Source organism: Theropithecus gelada, chromosome 9 (genome assembly GCF_003255815.1).
Source record: "Theropithecus gelada isolate Dixy chromosome 9, Tgel_1.0, whole genome shotgun sequence".
Taxonomy (NCBI): Eukaryota; Metazoa; Chordata; class Mammalia; order Primates; family Cercopithecidae; genus Theropithecus; species Theropithecus gelada.
In genome coordinates this window covers 43,831,839-43,858,754 of record NC_037677.1, presented here as the reverse complement: position 1 = coordinate 43,858,754, position 26,916 = coordinate 43,831,839, and the positions used below count along the sequence as shown (strand labels likewise).

Here is a 26,916-nt window from a genome sequence, read left to right as displayed (position 1 = left end):
TCTCTACTAATAAAATACAATAATCAGCCGGGTGTGGTGGGCGTGCCCCTATAACCCCAGCTACTCGGGAGGTTGAGGCTGGAGAATCGCTTGAACCCAGGAGGCGGAGGTTGCAGTGAGCCCAGATGATGCCACCGCACTCCAGCGCAGGCAACAGTGAGACTCCATTTCAAAAAAAGAAATAAGCTACTGGTGGCATTCACCAATAGAGCTGATGCTAAACCACCTCAAGGTATTTCAAGTTAACCATTAGACTAGCATACTAGAACAATCTTTCCAACGATCCTGCTTCATTCCATACATATTAACTCCTCACTAGGAATAAATCAGAGCTAGGTTTTGGTTTTTTTTTTCCGAGACAGGGTCTCACTCTGTTGACCAGGCTGGAGTGCAGTGGTGCGATCTCAGCTCACTGCAACCTCCGCCTCCTGGGTTCAAATTCTCCTGCCTCAGCCTTCCAAGTAGCTGGGATTATAGGCACTTGTCACCGTGCCCGGCTAATTTTTGTATTTTCAGTAGAGGCGGGGTTTCACCATGTTTGTCAGGGTGGTCTCAAACTCCTGACCTCAGGTGATCCACCCACCTCGGCCTCCCAGAGTGCTGGGATTACAGGCGTGAGCCACCATGCCTGACCAAGAGCTAGATGTTTTTCAAGGAAGCCTTGGGAAAACTAAAGGACATAAGGCCAAGCTGTTTAGTTTTTCTCATCCACAGTATGAAGTTAATCATGTATAACTGCACTACAGGTTACATACATAAATATTACTGTATTAAATACCGGGTGGCTCTATGATTGGAGAAAGTAAACTAGGGCCTTTTTGGATGCATCTAGTAAGAGGAATCCAGTAGAAAGGCACTGAGTCTTAGCTGAAGTCCCGTAGGTTTTTTTTAATAGATACGAATAGTTTTCATAAAAGACTGAAAATGGAGGTTAATATACCTATTGTTTTCTAATTTTTCATAAAATACACTGGTTATTTTTATGCTCAAGCTGTTTCTCAGCTGGATTCCTAACCAAAAGTTACATTATATAACACCACACTTTGTGACAAATAGTTTTACAAATAACACGCAACAACTATGGCTGTTATGCTTTTAATGGAGGCAGATACAAAATTCATCAATGCAAAAGAATGTTTCACATACTCATTAACATAGTGATTAATGTAAATTATATTTTGACTTGTAAAATACAGTGTGTTTGGCCTCAAAAAAGAAACTACAGAGCTGCAACTCAAGATAACTGGAAAGGCTCCTTACATTGTTTTTGCCCACCACCTTTGTTATAATACTCCTAAATGATATCTGGAGAGGGAATTAAAAAATAATACAAAGCTCTTTTCAGCTGTGGTTCAAAGAACTCTAGTGAAGCTGTATGGCAATGACATTGTGGGGCCATGAAGTTTCCCCAGAAGTATTTCCAATAAGAGGCAGTTAAGAAGCTTAATAGTTTCAAAGTATGGAAAGCAGCAAAGGTATCTTAGAGAAAACATAAACCCACTTCTCTCCTACAGACATTTTAAAGCATGGACGTAACTTTAAGGAGACTGAGAAAACATCAGTAGTTTTCACAAAGCTTCAATGATCACCCCAAGGCACAAGTGTTGAAAACGGCCTGTTCACTAAAACATCACTTTTGGAGGTACAGGTATGCTGTGCTTGCAGTGAGAGGATGACTTTATCACTAGTTAAAAGCACCAGGTGTCAAGCTCAGCTTCCATTTACACAGGATGCACCAATAATCCCTATGATAGTGAATGGTTCAAGTACTATACTACATTTCCAACATGTCTTTTGCCTATTTGCTTAGTCGGTACTGGGGTTCTTTTAAGCCCCATAGGTCTGTAGAATATTTTAAAAGGCTAGAACTACCTCAAAAATAGTCTTGAAATATTACTGAGTCCTTCTAAAAGAGCTCACTGGATATTTTAATAACATTTACAGAAAGACAAAATTTGCAGTAGCTGAGTTTCTTTTAAGAATAATGTAGAACTAACGTGGGCTAAAATGTCAAATTGCCAAGATTATTAATACATATTTTGGTAATCACTACTGACCAGGTTAATTTTTTGTGCAAAATACACTATATATTAATAGAACAGGAAAATCATTATTTCAGACCACTAACAGGAGAAAACCCACAGCAAAAGAAGCATCTGTAGGGCAATTAAACATTAGGGAAGTTTACTAGCTTTAGAATACATCAATACACTTTGATTACGGAAATAATTCATTTTTAAACAAGAGTGTTTTAATGTACTTTTAGTAATGACCCAATCTAAGGAGCCTTGGAGGTTTGTGAAAAAGACGTATCCACAAAGATGCTGCTTTTCTAGTGTGGGGTGAATTAATACTTCTGTAAGAAGGAGGGAACTGAATCACCTCAGCATGAATAAACAGCATTTTTCTTTTAAACAGTAACTCATAATCTGATGACTCACTTTGCTTTACTAGTTCAAAATTAGGCAGGAGAAGCACTAAGCTAACTGGTCAGACCCAGAAACACAAAGATTTGGCAAGCCGCAGTCATTCAGCTCATGATGTGTGATAATCGGCAGAAAGGCTGCTCAACTCTTGTCCATTCCTTCACATCTGTAAAGAAACGCCCACAGATAAGTTACTTCACTGAAGAATAAAAGCAAATTTTCCCTGCCTTAAAGCTCTGACTCATTTCCCAATATAGGTATACCTTGTTATATTGTATTTTTTACAAATTGAGCGTTTGTGTCATCAACTGTGCCCATTAAAGATGGTAAACTTTTCATCGATAAATGTATGTCCTGAATGCCCACCAAACAGCCTTTCCGCATTTCTCTGCCCTCTCCTCAGGCCTCCCTGGTTCCCTGAGACAAACAAGATTGAAATTAGGCCAATTATTAACCCTACAATTGCATCTAAGTGTTCAACTAAAAGGAAGAGTCCCCATCTCTCACTCTATTTAAATCAAAAGCCAGAGCGAGAAAGTCATGTTGAAGGCCAAGAGAGGCTGAAAGCTGGGCAGGCCTTTTGGACCAGCCAAGCTGTGAACACAAAATCAAAGTGTTTTTTTGTTGTTTTTTAGCTTCTCATTCTCTGGCTGAAAAGTTCTTGAAAAAAACGAAGTGCTACTCCAGTGAACAGATGAATGATTTAAAAAGAACAGCCTTATTTCTGATATGGAGAAAGTTTTAGTGGTCTCGATAGATCAAACTAGCCACAACATTCCCTTAGGCCAAAGCCTAACCCGAGTAAGGCCCTAATTTTCTTCAATTTTATGAAGGCTGAGAGAGGTGAGAAACCAGAAGTCATGTTTGAAGCTAGCAGTGGTTGGTTCATGAGGTTTAAAGAAAGAAGCCATCTCCATAGCAAAAATGCAGCATGAAGTGGCATGTTAACCAGAATAGCCAAGATCATAAATGAAAGTAGCTACAATATTTTCAGTGTAGACAAAAACAACTTCCTATTGCAAGAAGTAGTCATCTAGAACTCGTAGCTAGAGAGATAAGTCAATGCCTGGCTTCAAAGGACAGACTGACTCTCTTTGTTAGGGACTAACACAGTCAGTGACTTTTTTTTTTTTTTTTTTTGGAGACAGGGTGTCACTCTGTCAACCAGGCAAGACTGCAGCAGAGCTATCATAACACATTGCAGTCTTGACCTCCCAGATGCAAGATTCTCTCACCTCAGCCTCCTGAGTAGCTGGGACTATAGGCACGCTCCACCATACCCAGCTAATTTGTTAATTTTTGTACAGAGGGTCTCTGTATGTTGCCCAGGCTGGTCTTGAACTCCTGGGCTCAAGCAATCTTCCTACCTCTGCCTCCCAAAGTGCTGGAATTGCAGGCCTGAGCCACTGCACTGGTGGCTAAGTTGAAGCCAGTGCTCAATTACTATTCCAAAAATCCTAGGGCCCTTAAGAATTACGCTAAATCTGGCCAGGCGTGGTGGCTCACGCCTGTAATCCCAGCACTTTGGGAGGCCGAGGCAGGTGGATCACGAGGTCAGGAGATTGAGACCATCCTGGCTAACATGCTGAAACCCCATCTCTACTAAAAAACAAAAAAATTAGTAGTCCCAGCTACTCGGGAGGCTGAGGCAGGAGAATGGTGTGAACCCAAGAGGCAGAGCTTGCAGTGAGCCAAGATGGAGCCACTGCACTCCAGCCTGGGCGACAGAGACTCTGTCTCAAAAATAATAATAATAATAATGCTAAATCTACTCTGCCTGTGCTCCAGAAATGGAACAAAGCTTGGATGATAGCACACCTGTTCACAGCATGGTTTACTGAATCTTTTAAGCCCTCTGTTGAGAACTACTGTTCAGAAAAAACATTCCTTTCAAAATACTACGCCCATTGACAGTGCACCTGGTCACCCAAAAGCTCTGATGGAGATGCAGAAGGAAATTAATGTTTTCATGTTTGCTAATAAAACATCCATTCTGCAGCCTATGGATCAAAGAGTAATTTCAACTTTCAAGAATTATTTAAGAAATACATTTTTTAAGGCCCTAGCTGTGTAGGTTCCTCTGATAGATCTGGGCAAAGTAAACTGAAAACCTGGAAAGGATTCACCATTCTGGATGCCACTAAGACCATTCATGATTCATGAGAGGAAGTCAAAACATCAACATTAACAGGAGTTTGGAAGAAACAGATTCCCACCCTCATGGATGGCTTGGAGGAATTCAAGACTTCAGTGGAGGAAGTAACTGCAGGTGTGGTGGAAACAACAAGAGAAGGAGAATTAGAAGTGGAGCCTGAATGTGTGACTGAAATGCTGCCATCTCATGATCAAACTTAAACGGATGAGCAGCTGCTGCTTATGGATGAGCAAAGAAAGTAATTTCTTGAGATAGAATCTACTCCTGGAGAAGATGCTGTGTATTGTTGTATTGTTGAAGTGACAACAAAGGATTTAGAATATTACATAAACTTAGTTGATAAAGAGCAACATGATTTGACTCCAATTTTGAAAGTTCTACTGTGGACAAAATGCTATCACACAGCATCACATGTTACAGAGAAGTATTTCATAAAAGGAAAAGTCAACTGATGCAGGAAACTTCATTATCTTATTTAAAGAAATTGACACAGCCATCCCAACCTTCAAGCAGCTACCATCCTAATCAGTCAGCAGCAATCAACATCAAGGCAAGACTCTCCAATAGCAAAAAGATTGTGTAAATGGCTCAGATGACCTTCAGCACTTTGTAGTAATAAAATACTTTTTAATTGAGGTATATACATTGTTTTCTTCTTAAGACATAATGTTATTACAGACGTAACAAACTACAGTGTATTATATACAACTTTTATATGCAATGGGAAACGGAAGTATTTGTGTAGCTCACTTTATTGGGATATTTGCTTTATTGCAGTGGCCTGGAACCAAACCCACCTTCAAGGTAGGTCTATAAGCTATTAGAATCCACATGGGATTTGAAAATTCCCAACGGTTACATCTTGAAAGTTCCCTTTGAAGTATGCCTAGTTAGTTCATAAAGCAAATTCAATTAAAACACATGAACTTTTTATGAGCTCCCCCGTCCCACCCTCACTTGCCTAATATACATACTATTAAAAGGGATATGGTTCAATGAGCCAAGTATGACTTCATATGTAAGACAAAACATTTATTTTATAAATAGCTATAAGCTAATTTTCACACTGGTAGCATGTACCCACCTGTAGAGGAGTTCGATATAACCACTTCTCTTTATCAACTTTAAGTTGCATACAGGCAAAGAGATCACAAACTGCAGGGAGGCCATAATGGTCTGGGGGGAAGTTATGTTCTTCCTGTAGAGGTGAATTAAGTAATACTTCCTGCAATAAAAGAAAAGAGTAGGTTGCTTCATGAAAACTAGGAGGCATGAGACCAACTTATCTTTCAAATAGGGTCTACAGAGAATAATTTAAATGTTGGCCATTCTCTCTAACAACCAAAAACAAAGGTGACAATTGTTATTTCTACCCCAAATATTTTCCATAAATAGCAATAAAACAGGCTAGATTCTTTTCTTTCCTGAAGGATGGGGCGTAGGCCTGGAAAATGCACAAAAAATTCATAAATCCTCCATTCCAAATTTAGTATTTAACATATTTAAGGATCTGGCCAGTTTGGAAGGTTTGGGATTACAAAATATAAAACTCCAGGCCAGGTGTGGTAGATGACGCCTGTAATCCCAGCAGTTTAAGAGGCCGAGATGGGCAGATCGCTTGAGCTCAGGAGTTCAGGAGACCAACCCCGGGCCAAAACCCCATCTCTACCAAAAATACAAAAAATTAGCCAGGCATGGTGGTGCATGCCTACAGTCCCAGCTACACAGGAGGCTGTAGTGCGGGCAGGGGGATGGCTGGAGCCTGAGAAGGGGAGGTTGCAATGAGCTGAGACTGCACCACTGCACTCCAACCTGGGTGACAGAGACCCCACCATCTCAAAATAAATGAATAAATAAATAAAACTCAAACAGTGCTATTTTGATGTTTATGCTCACCTGGGCCTTCTTTCGAAGCAGCCACTTATCTTCTTCAGAGGATAACTGGCTGAGGTTGCCCATCTTCTTTCCTGGCAGGACCCAGTCAGCTGTGTTAAAGGAACACCAGGAAGTGTTCATGGGGCTTTTAAACTTTTGTTTGCCATCTTTGTCTTCAGTACTAGGCACTTCCTTGGGACTTCTTTCTTTGTATGGGGTCCTGATAAGCCACTCCGACAAGGGGCTGTTCTTTATGACTTGGAAGGAATCAGCAATTCTAGAAGGAATCATTGCCTTTGGTGCTTTAGTTTGTTCTATTACTTCTTTTCTAGAAGGACAGAGCCACATATTCAGGGAATCTTTATGCTTCTCAGGCTCAGGTTTGGGTTCCACAGGCATCCCATTTTTATCCTTTCCTTCTTTCTTCAGAAGCCATTTATACAGAGCCTCCTTCTCACAATTCTCATCACACACACACTCTGCAAAGCTTGTGCAGGGCTCATTGGCTCTGCACACTTCTTCTACCTTACATGGGTCCTGATGGTTCTGGACAAGCCAATCCTCTGTAACCATGCTGGGGGTGGACAACTGTTTCTTGGTCTCCAAGTGGTCATTCAGGCACTTCAGATTGCCCAGGTTTTCAATCTCCACACCTTTGGGCTGGTTTCCCTGACAGTTGGTACAGGAGTCAGTCTTGACAAGCCAATCATTCACATTATAGGACTGGAACAAGAGCTTAAACTTCTCACTGGTTTCACGACTGTCATTCTCAGGCTTCCACAGCTTATGGGATTCCTGGGGAGTCACCAGCCAATCTGATAGGTCCATCTCATCTTGATCAGGAAGCTCTTGATCGCCAACCTTTTCCATTTCAGTGGAGAAAGAACTAGTAGTGGAATGGCTGTTACACTTTTGATAACTTGGTTTTTCACTCTTGAGGAGCCAGTTTTCTAAGCCCTTTAGGTTTCCCCAGACATTACTGAAGAAATTGCAGGCTCTGGGAGAAGTCTACACAAAAAGTACACAGTATTAGTTTGCCAGAACAATTATGACTGCTTGGGAGATTCTGTCTGCACTTTTTTTTTTTTTTTTGAAACGAACTCTTGCTCTGTCACCCAGGCTGGAGTGCAGTGGCGCAATCTCAGCTCACTGCAAGTTCTGCCTCCCAGGTTCACGCCATTCTCCTGAAGTAGCTGGGACTACAGGTGCCCAACACCACGCCTGGCTAGTTCATCAAATTCTTGAGCCCCTACTGCATACCAGATGCTGAACTGGTTTTTGTTTTGTTTTGTTATTTTTTTGAGACAGAATTTCACTCCGTCACCCAGGCTGGAGTGCAGTGGGGGCAATTTTGGCTCACTGCAGCTTCCACCTCCCAGGTTCAAGCAATTCTGCAACCAAAAACTTAACAATGACACATACTACTACTAATTAGTAACTAACCCCACCTACTGCTGTGTCTACTGTAGAAACAATAAAAGCAGCAACAGACCTGACTGTTCTCCAAGGTCTGCTTTTGGGTGAGCCAGTCATGGGGGTCGGTGCTAGGTATGTAAGGAGCCTGATGACCACTGGCAGGTTTGCTTCCAAGGAGCCATTCACTGAGAGGGACAGCTACAATACCAGATGCTGACTTCTGTTAATCATATAACAAGGAATGTCAAATGCAGTAGAAAGTTCACCAGAAAAGGAGAAGAGCCACTCTCTAATCTTGGCTTGCCACTGACCCTGGGCAAGTCTTGTGCCTTCCCAGAGCCTCAATTTTCACAATTATAAAACAAGAGACATAGCTGATCTCTAGGGCTCTTCTCAACTAAAACATCTAGAATCCTTTATTCACATTGCCATTCCTTTAGAAATAAATCATCTCTACAAATTATAAACAGGATCCCTCACAGAGAACCAGTATCAGTAAGACAGCTAATGATAATTTCCTGTGAACTATTGATAATTACTTTGTCTGTTAGCCCCAGCAAGATATCTAAATTTCTATTTGGCATTAGATCGCAAGGGAAGCATTCAATTTCATAAACTAACTCATTGCCACTGGTGCCTTTTTACAAACAGTAGTATTTTTTTAAAGCTATATAAAACGCAAAGGAAATATAAGCCAAGCAATGACTTAATTACCAAAAACAAAATGGTACTTTACCTGCTCTGGCATTGGGATATAGCCTCTCTTCTCCAGGAAGGGCCCAATATTTGATGAACTAGCATGAGCCATCAAGTGCTCAGGAATTTGCTATGAAATGAGATAATTTAATCATGTTATTTACGCTATGCTGCCAAAAAAGTGAAATTATAATTCCAAATTTCAAAAATGTTAAAGCATTACTATTTCATTAGAAATATTGTTGACACTAAATTCCATGACTTACAAAGTAGTTATCAAATTTGAGAATACTCTACCACATAACTATTACATAAAAAAATCTTCACCAGAATTGGTTGTATTACCACTTTTAACAAGACCCAAATGTTTGGTTCTTTATTAAAAACTATTCAAGCCATAAATTTTACAAAAAATATATCAGAAGTATTTGGAGAGATACATGAGGCATTCCAAAAGAGTATCACTGAGTCTGTACTGCACTCCAAGAACTACCAACCTAGGCAACTTAAGCAGAACATGACTTTTTTTTTTTTTTTTAGGCGGAGTCTCACTCTGTCGCCCAGGTTAGAATGCAGTGGCGTGATCTCAGCTCACTGCAACCTCCGCCTCCCGGGTTCAAGCGATTCTCCTGCCTCAGCCTTCCAAATAGCTGGGATTACAGGCACCCAGTTAATTTTTTAGTATTTTTAATAGAGACAGGTTTTCACCATGTTGGCCAGGCTGGTCTCGAACTTCTGACCTCAAGTGATCTGCCCTCCTCGGCCTCCTAAAGTGCTAGGATTACAGGCATGAGCCACCACGCCCAGCTGAGAACATGAAATTTTTGAAACTAATCAAATTCTCAAGAAAGTCACTACTCACAGTAATTTTTTTTAAGACCAGCTGTGATGCCACAGATATGAGAAGTGCCCAATGAAGCATATGCAATTACTCACAATGGTTTTGAGAGACCCAAATGTGGTGATGGTCTGGCGCAGAGCAGCTGTGTCAGCTTCAAAGAGCAAGATGGTTGAATCTTCAGGCTTAAGGGTCAAACTGCCCAGTCTGGGGAAGAAAAACAAAATTGGCTATTTTTAAGGAATATCTGTTTCATCAACTTCACCCAAAACAAAAGTCAAATTGTGAGTAATTTTAAATGATTATACTTCTCTAAGATACTCAACCAAAGGTAGACGGCTTATTCATGTATCAGCAAGTATAATATTAAATACATAAAGCAGAATGATCTTATCCTAGCAACATACAAGTTAAATACAACACATGCAATGAGTTACAAAATTGACTTTCTTTTAGTATACCAAAGTTAAAGAGTCAAAAGTTAAAATAAGCAAAAAGGGTTGTTACCTCTCCAGGCACACAGAGACTTGATTGGCTAGATCTTTGTTTTGGGTACACTCCAGTTGATGAGTAAGACAATTGAACTGGCCCAATAACTAAAAGAAAAATGAAACCATCTAGCCACAATGATACCAAGAGCACCAGATATACTCAAGTTACCAAACAGAACTTGAGATTAAACTTTTATCTGATCTATATTAACACTGCATTACAAGGAAGATACTCTCTGGCAACCAGAAGCCATGCTCAAACCAGTTCTAGCCATGCAGTCACCTTACCCAGTAGAGCTGCTGAGCCTGCTGTTGAAGTGTCTCCTCTTTAAGCTGATAAATAAGGTCCACCTGTTCATACAGCCACACCTCACGGCTTCTAAGACATTCCAGGTGACGGCTTATGCAACTGTGAATCTGAGCTTTGACCTAGGAAACACATACATGTTAGCTTCCTAGTGTTATAATCCCAAAGAATGATGTTTCCTGCAGAATAGTGAGGTTCTTAAACTTTTTTGGGGTGGGGGAGGGCTTGGGGGGGATCACAAATCCTTTTTAATATCCAACGACATCTATGAAGTATCTCCCCAGAAAAAATGCGTATTTTCAAGATTTTGCCTATAATGTCACGGTTTAGTGTTCCAAAGTCCACCCAAGGACCCACTAAAGCCCTATGGACCCCAATTTAAGAATCCCAGCCATAAAGGCATACCTAAACTCTAAAATCCTCCTGCAATACCCATCCTTCTAAGAGGATTAGGTTTAATTTGGGTGTCCTAATCAAAAGAAAATACAAGAATGTACCAGGAAATACTGATCCCCCTCAGTTTTCCACATAATTTAAAAACCTATGGTTTTACAAGTTTATCAGCAGAATAGAGAGAGAGTATTAACTTAATAGCTAGCCCCTTATCTCTTTTCTCACCCCACAGAATGAGTAGTCCATTTACAGCAGAACAATGTAGTAAAGAGATGTGCCACCACATGTCAACAGCTAGAAGACCATTAGGGTAGACAATTTAAGTAAAATTATAAACTAATGTTTCTGGAAGCATAAACAGTGATTCAAACAGGGCTAAATATAAAAATCCCAAGGGAAAAAGTCAAAACAGGCCATAAATTATCCATGACAATACACATAAGAAACTGTATTTTAAAACACATTTTTTTTTTCCTGTTTAATAAAGTTGTGTTTCAAAGTCATGTAATACTTGATCTAACACACACAACAACAAAATACTACTGGAACCAACAACAGATTTCACTCTGGCTTTTCCTAACAGATAGTCATTTACAGAACAATGCCATTAACCAGTTAAAAGATGACGGGGAGGATGCTCAAGTGCATCCTTCATGCAATCAAGAGGACGCAGCTGAGAGGATACTGCTCACTCATTTCATATTTTACCGGTTACAGTGCCTGAGGAATCACACAGAGGAGTAATCAAAAATGCATGCTGAATAGAATTTTCTAGAATGGCACAGGGTCTTCCAGACTCTTCTAGCACCTGCCTTATTTCCCCTTGGGATGAAAGGCACCAGTGTATCAGGACAACTGACTGGGACCAAGTAGACCACGCAAGGCATGGGGTGAAATTTTTTGCTGGCACAGAGAAACCAAGTCCTTGGCCATGCTCTAACCAGCCCTGTGCCAAGAGTCCAGACAAGAGAAGAGAAAAGCACATGTCACACCTCTCGCAAGTTATCTTTAATTTGCTGTTCAGCCCGGAGAACTCCACCAATAGCAAGCTCCAAGTCCCTCCGTGCATCACTACACCTCAACAGGGGTTCTCTATTACTGGAGCTGCCACTCTGGTCTTGGAAGGTATTCATTCTCCTCACTGCTCCTTTAAAAGAAAAAAATATATATAAATAGCACCATAATTACAACCAAAAACCACCTTTCAATCATCCCTCAAATGATCATTCCAGCCAACTCCCATTACTAACTACTTAGATTACTTTCCAACACTGGAGCTAGCACATAAGATACTCTAATAAATATTGTCTCCTCCCTTCCCTCTACCACTGTTCCTGCCATAAAACTCTAAAATCTACTTTAGTAACACTTTACATGTGAATAGCTATTTCTGGAAAAATACACTAATTGTCCTGAATCAACAGAGCATACAGTGTCCTGAAAAGTTAAAAGAACATTAAAATATAATTTTCTATTTATAACACACATATAGTCATATGAGGTATGTGTTCCTCTTTGTAGATTTAGAGATGAAGACTAAAAGGTACAGAAGGATCTTTGATTACTTTGAAAATAAGCTCCAAACAATCAAGTTTAGAATACTGTTTAGAAGACGGAATTTTTAATTTCCCCCTTTACGGTAGAACTTTTTTTTTTTATTTAGGAAGAACTTAAGAATGACTTCACAGCTAGGAAGCTCTCAAAAATATAACACAGGGCCGGGCACGGTGGCTCACACCTGTAATTCTAGTACTTTGGGAGGCCAAGGTGGGTGGATCACTTGATCCCACGAGTTCTGGACCAGCCGCGGCAAAACAGCAAGATCTCATCTCTACAAAATACAAAAATTAGCCACACGTGGTGGTGTGCACCTGTAGTCCCAGCTACTTGGCAGGCTGAGGTGGGAAGATCACCTGAGCCCAGGAGGTCGCAGCTACAGTGAGCTGTGATCACACCACTGCACTCCAGCCTGGGTAAGAGGGTGAAACTCTGTCTCAAAACAACAAAAAAGAATACAACAGATATACAGATACATGTTTTTTATATAGAGAATATATGTAATATATAATATATAAAAGAATGTGCATTATATATAACAGATTATATGTGACAAAATGATTTCATATGATTCTCATATAAAGGAGAAACAGAAATTGGTAAATACAGAGTTCTCTAAAAAGCTCAGGTTTAGGAGCGATAGGAAACAGAAACGGGAAGAACAGCATTAATGATAAAATGAGACTGCAACACAAGAGTGTCAGTAAAGCCATGAAGTAAAACTTGACAAAAGCTACTGGAAGAACAATGACATGATCTTTAAACACTGAGAAAATGACAGCAGTGATTACTAGAGCTCAGAATAGGTTCACTAAGCGCTGTGATACCAGTTATTTCCTTTTGGATTGTTTTACTAAAACCGGCAAGTAAAGGTAATGCTGTAGACACCAAGGAATGACAAAAGACTTGTGGCAAAACTGTATGATATCACTGTGGACAAAGTGAATATCAGCTAAAGAGAAGCACAACTAAACTGAATAATAAGATTATTTTTTACAAAATACTCAAAGGATGACAGACTAAGGCCAGTGTGTAAAGTTTTTAGAGGCACATCCCTGTTTTTTCTAATTACTTGTATGAAAACATAGAAGACAAACATTAAAGCTGGAGGTAACATGGGGCTGTGACAGAAGCATTTCCCAAAACAATCTCTACACAGCTGTTCAATCTTACAAAACAAAATGTAAGTTTTTCACTTTAATCAGGGAGGGCAAGGAAAAGAATATTTTCCACCCTTTTTAAAGGGTGGAAATCTTTAACTGAAAGTAAATTCTCTATGAATTCACAGTGTGCTGGGTCTGTGGGAAAAAATAACTCACATACTATTTGACTACATTTACCAAAAGTATAGTGTTTGTCACAGGATTAACCTGTTCCATGTTTATTAGACTAAATTCAAAACTTATTTCTGAGTAACACGCTTTAGAAGAGGACACTTAGAAAAGGGAAAGAGGCCTCAAAACCATGAAAAACTTCTCCAGGAAGGAAGGCTGTTTAGCCTAGATAAGAGACGTCTCTAGGAGGACATGATTACCATTCTCAAGTACGCGGAGACCTGTCAACTAGAAGAATTAAATTTGTTTGGAACAGACACAAGGGGGTAAAAAAGGTTAATAGGAGGCATGTTAGGCAATATATCAAATAACTTCCTAACTGTCCTGAAAGCAATGACTTTCTTGGAGAAGCCAGCTTTGGGGTGAAAAGTGGCCTACCCAGGGCAGAGTCCTCCAAGTGGCTGACTGTCCATTTGAGACAAAGGAACTTTGCCAGGCCTTGACTGCATCTTTAAGACTAAGTTTAGGGCCAGATGCCTAGCTGAAAGCTGGATAGAGACAAAAGTGGTGAGTTCCTCCCTCAGAAATAATGTATTCTGAGAGAAGTGGGAAGAGCAGCAAAACAAACTTTCTGTCCACTATCTCAGCAAAAGACTCCGATTCAGGAACTAGAGTTTCTATAAGAAACAACAATTCAGGAAATTTTTAAACTTCCCCTTGCTGATTTTGTTTCATCAGTCTCTTTTTCCATAATCATCTCTTAAAAAGAAAGGGTTGCCTTAATTGGACTTCACAGAAATCCCTGTGGAAATTTTTCCAACCCTGGACACACCAACAGTGGTTACCTTGCATCCTCCTTTTGCATGCCATAAGCTGCCTGTGTTAGGCAGAAGCGTTAGTGTGCACTTGGAACTCACTGCAGGGACTATGAAAAATACCTGCATCACACAGGTGAAATGCTGACTCCGATTTGGAGAGCTGGAGTGTGACGGGCTGCTTCACTTTGCACTTAGGTCAGTCATGCAAGACATGTTTAGCAGTCTTTCAAATGTGTTACCCAGCCTTCTTCACCTGTGCCAAATTTCCCACTCTTAGATCCTCACCATTTGTGTGGAATGCCACAATGCCTAGCACAGTGTAAAATGTAATCAATAAAATTGTTGCTTCACAATGTCAAAACTCCAGAATTCCAGAACATACGGGAGACAAACTCAAACACATACAGTGCTGACTGTACTACTAGATTCCTAAAGCAAGTACTCTCAATTCAATCACAAGTATTAATATTACACAGTAAGAGTAGAATATAGCAAGAGTTCACACACTGGACTTTCCCCTTATCAGCTATAGACAGAATGTAGGATGAGATTTAAAAGTTACAAAACTGATTTTTCCACACACAGTTATCACATTTTTTCAAATTAAAAGGAGTGTTATCCTTCAAAAGTCATCTTGAGAACTCATTTGTCAGCCACGAAGAAAACCTGTTTCATTTCTTTATGGTAAGTCCCAGGATGCTTGCCCCTTTGTTGCCTTTGGCTCTCTCTGTCCCTCCTCCTCCCTGTGGCGCAGTTAGAGCACTGTCAGCTTTCAGAGCCCAGATGCCAAGAAAGGAGCTGTGCAAAGGCTTGCCCTTTTGCACTGTGATGAAGAGGAAACCTTCAGAGCTGAAATGAAGAGCCCCAATCATGGGTGAATTCAAATCACAATGAGTTGAAGCCTAAGCCAGCTGTACGAAATGTTACATCCAAAGAGACTGGTATGAGGTAACTAGCTCACATGGCCATTTTCAACAGTTATTCACCATTTGTTTCAGGTTCAAGAGCCAGAGTGGCAAGCATGACCATCAAGAGATCACTCTGGAGTCTGACAAACCTGAGTTCTGACTGTGTCTCCCAGCTTGAGACCCCTGAGCTAGTAACATAACCTCTCTGGGCCTCAATTTCCTCAGGAAAAAGGGAGACAAGGATGGCAGCTACAAAGGGGCTGCAGTAAGGTTAAAGTGAGACATTATTTGTCTACCAGCACTTAGCCTAGCACCTGCATACCATAAGCCCTCCATATTACAGTGGTTATTGTTATCAGGTTTAGCTGACAGGCTGTGAATAGGATCTGACAGAATCCTTTAGCCATTTATCAGGGCTATGACCTTGCACCATTTGCCCTTGTGGAACCTAACTTCCTAATTCATATGTGAGGAATACAGACTCACAGACTTAGGGGGAAGGAGATGGTGATTATTTAATAAATATTAGATTTCCATCGAGTCTTTCACTATACAGCATAGCAAAAAGCAATCTTTTATTTACTCCAAAAACTCAATAGTCTAAATCCTCTAATATATACCAAGTATGGATACTTTTGACTGTTTTCTTACCTGTAAAAAGAATGGACCAAATCAGCTCTGATCCTAATATTCAAATCAATAAAAGATTACTAAAAATGTCTTTTTATCTTCACCATTATAATCCAAAATATTGCCTTACCATCTTCAAAACAGGACTGCCTTAAACGTCCATGTTTGAGACAACATTAAAAGTTTAAGTGCTTTCTAAAACTTCCCTGCTTCTAGGATCCCTGTCCTAAATTTCAGGGTGGAGGAAGTAAAGGAGGAGGAGAGAAACACACATACCCTTCTAACAAATAACAAAACCTGGAGTTTCAACGAGGAATTCCTTAAACTATATATGCTATGCTTACACAATGCTTTGCACAAATCTATTTGTAAAGTCTGAAGATCATGGGACCAGAATTGAGCAACTAACCACAAATGAAGCTAAGTCATTACTGTATGGCTTAACCATAAAATTTCCAAAGAGCTATAACTCTTGTGACCCACACAAACTACAATTTAAAGCTGAAAAATAGCTCCTCACAAGCCTCTTTAAAAAAATAAAAAATAAAGCTGAAAAAATCTTGGCCATCTCTTTAATATAACACTCTCATTCTACAGATGAAGCCACAAAAAGCCCAGATAGTTTAAGTGACCCATCTGAAGGGCCACAGCCGGAAGAGGTAAGATTTGGGTTCAGAACACAGTTCCCAAGGTCTAGTCATGGGTTCTCTCTCCCAGGTGAACTTGTTCTTCCTTTAGTGTATTATCACCCATAAAGTATTTTTATTTGCCAACACTAGAGATTAAAATTAACATTCCAATGGATTACTATTGAAATAACTTCCATTAAGATTTTCGGTCAATTTTCACAGTCCTCAGTAAATTATAACCACAATTATTCAGAATCTTCTGCCCTGGATAACAGAAACAAAAATAAACGGTACTGGTCGAGCACGGTGGTTCACACCTGTCATCTCAACACTTTGGGAGGCCGAGATGGGCGAATCACCTGAGGTCGGGAGTTCGAGACCAGCCTGAATAAACAAGGAGAAAGCCCGTCTCTACTAAAAATACAAAATCAGCCAGATGTGGTGGTGCATGCCTGTAATTCTAGCTAATCAGGAGGCTGAGACAGGAGAATCGCTTGAACCAGGGAGGCAGAGGTTGCGGTGGGCCAAAGTCGCAGCCATTGCACTCCAGCCTGGGCAACAGGAGCAAAACTCTGTCTCAAAAAAAAAAAAAAAAACAAATAAATCAACAGTACCCTTGTATGTCATGATAAGCTCGGAAAAACCAAAACACTGCCAAATACCAATGCAAATGGTTTTGATTCAACGTCTGTATCACAGCCACTCCAGGCTTCATTTGTCTGTAAGAATGAAAGCTCAGACTAGATCATCTCTAACCTCACCTTCCAGCTCTCACATTCTCTGCCCTCCTTGCCACCTGCCCCTCCCCCTCCAAAGACCTTTACTTTTTACTTATTTGCCTGGCATCCTAGTCATTGCTAAAAGGCCAAGCGCAGCATCTATCCACAGGATACCTATGTGTTCTATGAGTACTACACTCGAAATACTAACTGAACAATATGGTTATCTTTGATGAGCCAACCTGCATTAGATCATCTGTAAAGCTTTTAGTTTAAAAAAATTATAAACTAAAAAATAATTTGCAATTTTACCTCGAAACTTTTTTCACTTCACACGTTCTTTCTTCCCTCTTCTTTAGAAAGGTTGTTTTTTATACAACTCATTAACTCAAGGATTATATACATGTTACCCTAGCCCCAGCCCACTTTAAATTCCTTATCAAGACAAGCAGTTTCTGAAATCCAGAACCTGGTTCTCTGTAATCTTTTTTAAACCACACAAACAAACGTTAATATCGCAACAGATTTAAAATAAGGTAATAATAAATTCACTATTGAACATTTTAAGATTTAACACTTCAGAGTTTACTAGGCTCAAATTTGTCCACCTTTACACAAGTAAATGAGAGCAATAAATCCCAGCACATCAATTTTCTAAAGTAGTAACTGAAAACCGACCGCAAGGCGTTTCTAATTCGAAAGCAACATTGACTCATGAGGCTTTCTAGATTTCCCAAAAGCCCTCTCCAAACGGCCTCAGGGGGCCCTCACCCTCGCCCTCGCCCTCGCCCCGGTCGCCGCTTTGCACGCATGCGCGCAGTCAGCCCCGGGGTCCTGGCTCCCGCCAGGCGCCAGCCAGCCTCAAGGGCTCCCGCTACGGCCCCTGGGCTGCCAGACGTACCTCACAGGCCAGGTCACCGACGCGCCAGCTGCCCGGCAAACGACAGGCTGCTTTACCGCTGACCCGAATGCGGAAGGTCCCCGAGCCCGGGCTGCGCCCCGCCAGCGCGTCACACAGCTGCCACCAGCGAACTGGAGCGCTCAAGCCAGGGCCGGGAAGGAGCGGAAAACTCCGCCCACTGTTGCCCTGCTCCCCACCAGTCCCTGCTGGCGATCGCGGCCCCGCGCAGCTCCCTCGCCGCTGGGCCTCTCCGCTAGACGCCTGCTGCCCCCGCCCGGCTTGTCAGGGTAAGGCCAGCTAGAGGGACCTAGGATGGCACCTGGGGCTCCTCTCCAGCCTCTCCTTTCCCCGACTTGCTCCACCCGATAATGGGCTCAACTCAATGAGAATTACATGAACCATAATGAATTATATGAACTAAAATGTTTAGGACAGTGCCTGGCATATAGCACTACCTACCTGTGACTATCATGCTTATGGTACTTCTCGCTTTCCCTTTTCTCTGAGATAATCCTCATAGCCTGCATATGCAATCAGGCCAAAAGATGAAATCTAGACAACGTTGTAACTCTATTACCTTTTAGTCGATTTTTTGAATGTAAAATACTTGCTCTTTTCTATGAATATAAAGCTATTTTTGTTAATAGTAAGAGTAAAGCAAAATCACATGAGAAACACCAAAGGGGAACACTAAAGAACCATTACCCTAAATTAAGTATCCCGTAGATTTCAGATGAACAGAGTGGAAATGCCTGCTTTGTCTGTGATGCATACAATTTCTGGGACCCCAATCCAGGCATTCATTATCAAAAATAAGAAAATTTCTCCCTAATTCCAAATGCCTTCATTGGATAATACATTTCATAAAGACACAAAAAAACTTCTGAATGACTAAAGTTACAATTTTATGGTCCTTTGTACTAATTTACATCAATGGCAACAAAGAAGGAATTCTTAAGTCTATTAAAATATAACTCATGTCAGGAACTTTCATCTATTTTATGTGCCTCTGAAAAACGGCTGGTCACAATGTAAATACAAAGAAACTTTGTTGGCCATCACCTACTTAACTGATGGTCTCTGTTCCCTCTCTAAAAGATCCTGACCAATGCCCCAGCATAGTAAAGTCTTCAGCTACTGTATATTTTCACTGAGTTTCACAGCTATATTCATTTGTGTTTCTCCTCAAGCCAGCTGTAGCCGTTACTATGATGATGTGATTTATTAAATATTACATAAACATAAAAAGACTGAGAAGAAAATCATAAAAAATCTAAAATTCTGCACTCAGACCACTTTACACGTAGATTTTACTCCCTTATGCTTCAGTATTTGATCTTGTGTCTTTATAAAATGTTTAGGTTCTAAAGGGGAAAAATGCATAACGTATTTTACCTCTCTTCTGCTTCAAGAATTTCTATGCTGTCTCAAAACAACAACCATCCATCCCAAGTAGATCATCTCATCTAAAGCAGCATAGCTCTCCCCATTTCCCTACAGGATAAAGTCCAAATTTCTTTTAAAAGCAATAAGGCTCTTGAGTTAGGGTTCTCCAGAGAAATGGACCATTATATAGACAGACATAGATATAGTCATAAAGATATATACAGACATAGATATAAGAGGGGATTTATTAGGGGATCTGGCTCATGTGATTAGGAGGCTGAGATGTCCCATGACAGGCTGTCTGCAAGCTGGAGACCCTGGGATGCCAGTACCATGGCTCAGTCCAAGTGCAAAGGCCTCAGAACCAGGAAAGCAGATGGTGTAAATCTCAGTCTGAAGCCAAAGGCCTGAGAACCCAAGGCACCACTGACACAAGTCCTGAAGCCCAAAGCCTGGGGAGCCTGGAGTTCTACTGTCCAAAGACAGGACAGGAAGAATGTATCCCAGCTCCAGCAGATAGATCTGCCTTTTCAGTGTTTTTGTTTTCTCTGGGCCCCAGCAGATTGGATGGTGCCCACACACACTGAGGTGGATTTCCCCCCACCTAATCCACTCTGATTCATACCCTAATATCCTCTGGAAACAGACACACCTCAAAATAACATTTCACCAGGTTTCTAGGTTTCCTTAATCCAGTCAAGTTGACACCTAAAATTAACCATCACAGCAGCTCTCTATTTCCTAGCCTCACTGTGGCTCTCCTGCTGTCTCCCAGAACAGCTCCCGCACCCTAATCTACTGGACAGCTGTTCTATGCATAGGATAGTTTGGTTTATCTTGTGCAGCTTGGCTATGCCAGCTCTCTCTGCCAGCAATGCCAGTCTCTCCTCTTCTCCCTACCTGTCTGCTTTTCAAGTCACCATCACGAACTACAAAGTCCTTCCTGACAGAGCACCTCATTCCTCAATACTTTTGGCCAGTAGACTTGGCTGCTCCCTCCTGCATGACCACTGTAATCTGTATGGGTTTCCCGCAGGACGCCTGTAACATGTTACCCTATTGTTACATGCCTGCCTCCTTAGCCTGAGGGCTCCATGAGAGAAGAAACCATGTCTTATTTATTTAATAGCTTTGTACATCCTAATACTGAGCAGACAGCCTGGTAGCGGTACCTTGGCATTACCAACCGTTCACATTCTATGTGTGCCACTGAATCGACATAAAGAGAAGAATGTACCTGGCATTGTACAATGCTTTGCCCTAAATTCAACAGAGGCCTAAGACATTTTGGACAAACGGATGAATATATGATAAATTAATGTTTAGGTTCAGACTAGCCACAGTAAGTATGGTATAGTTCTGCTTTAAACATAATCAACTTGATGTCCCACTAAGGCCTGTATTAACGCAGGAAGGTTTTTTCAGAGAAAGAAAATGTTTCTAGCACAACTATTACTTTTGGGATTTTTTTCAAACAAGACAAGGCTGGCAAGGGTGTTGCCACTGAAAGTATGATCCCAGAATAAGTGCTGAGATAGTATCTTTCCTGCTAAGCTCAGCTTCGTAGATTCACACAAACAGCAGCAAGACTGTGGTTTAAAGGGGACACATTTACTGTATTTTACAGCCAACTCTGAATTTTTTTCTTCAGAGCTGGCGGTACCACAGAAATTCTAACTGAATTTCAAGTTGAATATTGGGGGGATGATATTCAACTTGAAACTTCTTGCCATAATATAGTGAAGGATAGGAAAACATGTTACTTACCTACTATCACAGTAATAATGCCATTTTATCCTGATTTTATATGGCAAACATTTTGTGGTTCTCCCTATAGAAGCCAACAAGTGATAAAATATTAGTATTTTCCCTCCTCTAAAGCCTGGAGGACTAGCAATAATGCCAAAATAAAGCTCAAAACACACCTGAGATTATCTTCTTTTGAAAGCTGTAATTGTCTCAGTATTTAAAGACTTAACTTCTCACCCATGACCAAACTGACAACAAAACCTTTTAACTTATTTTGTGAGCTACTCACTACTTCACTGAACCAAACTGCCATATTTGGAGAGCACTTAGGTAATGCTGCATAAGAGGCATATTAAGCCCCAAAGGTGTCCCCAAACACACTGCTAACCCCAAAGAGGAACATCTTGATTAATTAAGTCAAGCAAAATTAGGGATGACAACTTGGGATAAGAATGACTAAGAGTGTACAGTCATTCATATCAGAAGTTAAGCACTGCAATGTTATGATTTAACAATCAAAGAAGATAAGCTAAGAAGGACAATATGGCAGCTCCTCTAACTGACATGCATGGAGATAGTATAATGCCTACTAGCTAGAGCAACAGTGGTCAACTGGACCCCCATTCCAGCCTAGACCACCATATCGTTCATGTGCGTTCTATGTTGAAGCAATGTGTCCAGACATAATTACATGAAAACAAAGTCAAAATGAAAACCTTGGATGAAAATTTTAAAAGGACTAAAAAATAGCAAGAAGAGTAATAAAAAATGTCATGGCCTTCTACAGTTCTTCCATGAAACTGAACTTAACCCAATGCATACATATTGGTTGGGTGGTCTGTTATAGACATTTTAGGCTTTCCTTTGCAACCTAACCAGTATGTGAACAGAGGCAGTGAATTCACTGCTGATTTCAGTAATGCTTGAGAAAGTGCTCTCTGAACCAGCAGCACATTCCACTGTATATTCTAAAGAGTGACAAATCTTCATTTTCTGAGGCTAGGTATACTTTGTTGGAAAGATCTGATGACTAGTATATGTAAAGCACTTAAAATAGTGCCTGATGCACATAAGAGCGATATAAGTATTAGCTATTTTTATTACTTTTTGTCAAAGAACAGGATATAACAAAGACATAAAGTTCATCAATTTCATTACCATCATCTCTCTCTAGGACTCCTGCAGAAACCTCATGACTGCTACCTACTCTTCCCCTCTACCCCTACTCTTCTCCTCCTGCTGCTCCTTTAGCATAACAAGGATGCTTCTTCCTCAGAGCCCTTGCACTTTCCTCCAGGTATCAAGCCCAGCCCTTAACTTCCTCCAGGTGTCTACTCAGAGGTCATCTTCTCAGTGAGGCCATTCCTCACCATCTTTTATTTTTAAAAGTCTTGCCTCCACTCCCCCTCAATATGCTTTATCACTGTCCATAGTACTAACCACAATCTGGCACGTAGCAACCATTTATTTTCTGATCTCCCTTCAGAAAATGTACTAGAAGGTAAGTTCCACATGGCGGGGACTTTGTCTTTTTGTTCACTGTTGTATAGTAGGTATTCAATAATTAATTACTGAGTAAATGAATTCAGTAAGTATTTACATCTAGTCTACTATGTGCCAAGCCTTTTTTTAAAAAACTCATTATCTCAATTAGCACTCACAAACCATTAAAGGGGCTATTATCATCACAATTAAAAAAAAAAAAAAAAAAAGCAGACTTGACAAGGTTAAATATATTACCTACAGTCACAAACTTCCAAGTAGAAGAGCCAAGATTTAATCCCAGATCTGAGTCCAAAGTCCCTAACCATACCGGGTATGTTGAAGGAATCATTAAGTATTAAGGTATTATGTATTCATCCAACAACTATTTATGGAGTACCTCAACTGCCACTACTGTGATAGTCCCTGAGAACACAATGGTGAACTTGCCACCTAGAGGAGAACTCGTGTCACCGATTTGCCAACAAAGCAGAAAATACTAATTCTTTGAAATAAGAGAGTTCAAAGTCCATCAGCAGCAGCAATGACTGGCACTGAATGCTAACACTATGTGAGGGAAAGTATTATAAAACACTAACTTAGGGACTCTCAAACCGGGGGAGGGATATGTGTCAGGATATACTATGGAGTTTTATGAAACCCCTACACGGGCTCCTGAGATTCTGGCACAGCTATGCTGATTTAATAAAAACAGGGGTCAGGGGTATCATGTAGTTCTAAAATACCTTCTCTGCCTTTGAGAAGGACATCTTCCTTTCCTTCAATAGCTCAACGTGTTTTTTCTATTTCCGAAATGCCTGTTTGCACAAAGGTAATAATGTGATTGTAGAGATTTATTTAGATAAAAAGTATCACAAAACTTTCCAAGAGTAGGATTTTCCTCAGAGACCCAAGGACAAAGGCTCCCTGGAAGGGAGGGAAGGAGAAAGTGAAAGGAATGTTATTGTGCTGGACTTTACATTATCTCATTTACTTATCTGAACAAATCTGCAAGCTAGCAAATCTTCAAATGAGAAAACCAAGTAAATTGCCTAAGCCACAAGGCAGCAAATGAATCTCCCTCCATTGCATCATTAGGGTAAGCCTTTCTCAAACGGTCTCATGTACTTTAAAGTCTGGAAATGTCACAGTAGGATCTCAGTACAGAAATGGGCCAACTATGACTTCCTGTGCCATCCTCATTCCAATAAGTAACTCAAGAGTCTCTGTAAACTTAGTTCCAAATTACCAAGTGCGTGGTGGAAAGCTAAGTCCATCCAAAAGGCAGTTACTATGGTGAACCCGACCCTGATTAGATAGACACAAAAAGGCACAGTTAAAAGGAAAAAAGCTCTGCCTGTGGGTTCAGATAAATTCTAGCACTCTGACTTCTGTCATTCTACTTCTGCCATTCTTGATGGCATCATTCCACATTAAATCCCGTGCCACGTAAGCTTATGATTATTGTTGTTCCCAACACGAGAATTTAGTTCCATGAGAATTAGGAGTGTGTCCATTTTCTTCATTGCTATCCTCAACATCCTGAACATACAGGCACCAAATAAATGATTGTTGGTGGATGAACCAATGAATGAGCAAGCCTCACTCTTCTCATCTGCAAAACAGTGATAATCAAGCTACTTTTCGGGATTATTGGGAGAACTAAATGTGACGGTATGTGTTTAGCACACAGAGGGCCAAAAAAACAAAAAAACAAAAAAAAACCCCAATATCTTATTTGTATTTCCACCTGACAAGCTAGAAATGGATTGTGTTCTGGGCTGGTTCGGCAGAACAGACCTTGCCACGCCCCAGATCCAGGCAAGAGGCGAGAGAAATAGGAAACTTGGAGCTGTCACACCTAAAGCCAGGGGAAGGCGGGGGGGGGGGGGGGGGGCGGGGGGGAGCAGGAGGTTTCTAGGCCGGGAATGAGGAGGGTCGGGGAGGAAAAGGCAGGCCCGGAGCCCGGCGTGTAGCGGGAAGGGGAGAAGGCAGGCCCGGGCCCGGCGTGTGGAGGGAAGGGGAGAAGGCAGGCCAGGACCGGCGGGCAGGCAGGAAGAGGTGCCTGGGCTTGGCGTGTGGAGGGAAGGGGAGGAGAAGGCAGGCCGGGCCGGTGTCGGTCAGGTCGGGAAGGGGACGGACAAGCCCGGGGCCAGCGATCATCCAGCCTCCACCCGGCCCACAGCGTTCTTACCAGGTCCCAGTGCCTCTCCGCGCGATCCGAGGAGACCTTGGGTGGACTGAGACACGGCCCCACACTAACCTAGGTCCCAAAAGGCAGAGTTCTCGCGACAACGCAATCTTCCTCTCACGCCTCTTGCCAGACGTCTGAAAGTCTCGCGAGATCTCCCCTCGGGTCAGGCAGAAGCCCTTGACTGCCCTCTAGAAGGCGCAAAGCGCAGGCGCACACTTTCTCCCAGCCCCCTTGACTGCCCTCTAGAAGGCGCAAAGCGCAGGCGCACACTTTCTCCCAGCCCCCTTGACTGCCCTCTAGAAGGCGCAGAGCGCAGGCGCACACTTTCTCCCAGCCCTTGCACAACGTGCCTTAGCCCTTCGTGAATAAATCGAAATTAAATGAAGCAAATATTTTTTGAAGGCAAGTTTTGTGCCGAGGACCATTCTGAGTGATTCAAATGCCCTCACAAGGTAGATATTATTTAACTTGAACGTTCAGATGCAAAAATGAATATCGTAAGACACAAAAGGCCATATGTTGTATGATTCCACCTTTGCAACATTTGTTTTTCTAAAGTAAATAGGCCGGGCGCGGTGACTCATGCCTATAATCCCAGCACGTTGGGAACCCGAGGCGGGCGAATCACGAGGTCGGAAGATGGAGACCATCCTGACTAACACGGTGAAACTCCTTCTCTACTAAAAATACAAAAAATTAGCCGGGCGTGGTGGCGCGCGCGTGTAGTCCCTGCTGCTCGGGAGGCTGAGGCGGAATTGCTTGAACCCCGGAGGCGGAGATTGCAGTGAGCCAAGATCGCGCCACTACACTGCCTGGGTGACAGAGCAACACTGGGTCCCAAAAAAAAAGAAAAGCAAAGAAAAGAAAAAAATACATTGAGTAAATAAATAAATGTCAGAACCCAGATTCTTTATTTCTTTTCTTTTTTCTTTGAGATAGGGTCTGACACTGTCGCCCAGGCTGGAGTGCAGTGGTGCAATCTCGGCTCGCTGCAGCTTCTGCCTCCTGGGTTCAAGCGATTCTCCTGCCTCAACCTGCTGAGTAGCTGGGATTACCAACGTGCACCATGATGCCTGGTTTAAAATTTTTTTTTTGTAGAGACAGGGTCTTGCTGTGTTACCCAGACTGGTCTCGAACGCCTAGGCACAAGCGATCCTCCCACCTCACCTGGGATTACAAGCATAAGCCACCACGTCCAGTTTACAGCCCGGATAATAACCCACATTATTTACTTGTGACCAGATGTTAAAATAGCACTTCTTTCTGCCTCAGTTTTGACAGAGGTCGTCCATACTCAGTTGCCAACTGCTTCCCCACATTCCTCAGCAAAGGAGATGTTCATAGCAGGGTTTTATGGATCTCACCCAAGAGTGACTCCTACAAGGGGCAAGGCAACCTCATTAGAAAACAACAGGAGACACAGATTCTGATGCAGAAGCTAAGATAACAGCCATAGGCTGTGAGTGGAAGGAGAGCTGTGGAAAGAGAGGCCCACAAAAGTCCCATGAAAAGTCAGCCTAGAACATTACCTCAGGCAGAAGGAGCCCTTAACTCTCCTGTCCCCCATTGCCTCTCAATTCAGATGCAGCCCCTGGAATGAGACTTTGTGTAACTCAAAATGTAACTCAGACCACTTTTTTAAACTATCCGAAGGTGACCAAGAAAGCTTAGGGACCTGTCTAGATTGCTCAACTGGCCCACATAGCATGTTTGAACAGATAGGGGACAGGGGAAAATAAAGCTTTTTATCAGTTGCCCACCGATTGTTCAACAGATGACTGTTTGCTCATTTCTGATCTGTCACGTACACACAGCTAACTCCAAGCCCCAGGAGAGCAAGGTTCTCTCCTGAGATCTCTCTGGTTCACTGCTTTATCCCCAGGTCCAGAGCACTGCCTGACCCAGGTGCTCAGTACAGACCTGTTGAGTTAACAGATGTTTTCTAACACAGAAACAATCAAAAGAGAATTGATGTTGTCATTGCTTTAAGCCACTAAGTTTTGGGTGGTCTGTGTGTAGCAAGAGATAACTGATACTGGGGCCTTGCACCCAGGCCACGCTCTATCTGCAAG

At 41.6% G+C, this 26,916-nt stretch overlaps 2 protein-coding genes across 12 annotated transcripts in view; one reads left to right on the top strand and one right to left on the bottom strand.

Moving 5' to 3' along the window:
- Positions 1 to 26,916, top strand: part of TIMM23B (translocase of inner mitochondrial membrane 23 homolog B) — a 258,583-nt gene that overhangs the window by 39,488 nt on the left and 192,179 nt on the right. The window lies entirely within an intron of this gene.
- NCOA4 (nuclear receptor coactivator 4) lies at positions 1,080 to 25,034 on the bottom strand. Of its 10 annotated transcripts, none has more exons than XM_025397898.1 (10): positions 24,845 to 25,034; positions 11,590 to 11,744; positions 10,186 to 10,326; positions 9,914 to 10,002; positions 9,505 to 9,613; positions 8,609 to 8,698; positions 7,949 to 8,092; positions 6,478 to 7,464; positions 5,666 to 5,806; positions 1,080 to 2,592 (listed from the first exon to the last, which is right to left on the bottom strand). In XM_025397898.1, the coding sequence occupies exons 2-10, from the start codon at positions 11,728 to 11,730 to the stop codon at positions 2,587 to 2,589; spliced, it is 1,848 nt and encodes a 615-aa protein (XP_025253683.1). In that variant the 5' UTR covers positions 11,731 to 11,744; positions 24,845 to 25,034; the 3' UTR covers positions 1,080 to 2,586. The 10 variants fall into 10 exon arrangements, with proteins under 10 accessions (XP_025253683.1, XP_025253684.1, XP_025253685.1 ...); XM_025397899.1 differs by lacking the exon at positions 24,845 to 25,034 and adding an exon at positions 18,034 to 18,151; XM_025397900.1 differs by lacking the exon at positions 24,845 to 25,034 and adding an exon at positions 14,367 to 15,033.

What these genes read in the sequence shown, in the direction of transcription:
- NCOA4 (XM_025397902.1), bottom strand. Translation starts at nt 11,730, where the DNA reads ATGAATACCTTCCAAGACCAGAGTGGCAGCTCCAGTAATAGAGAACCC. An exon ending in AGGCTCAGCAGCTCTACTGG is followed by an intron (nt 10,003 to 10,185) that starts GTAAGGTGACTG and finishes TTTTTCTTTTAG; the next exon opens with TTATTGGGCCAGTTCAATTG. An exon ending in TGCTTCGAAAGAAGGCCCAG is followed by an intron (nt 5,807 to 6,477) that starts GTGAGCATAAAC and finishes CTTTTATTGCAG; the next exon opens with GAAGTATTACTTAATTCACC.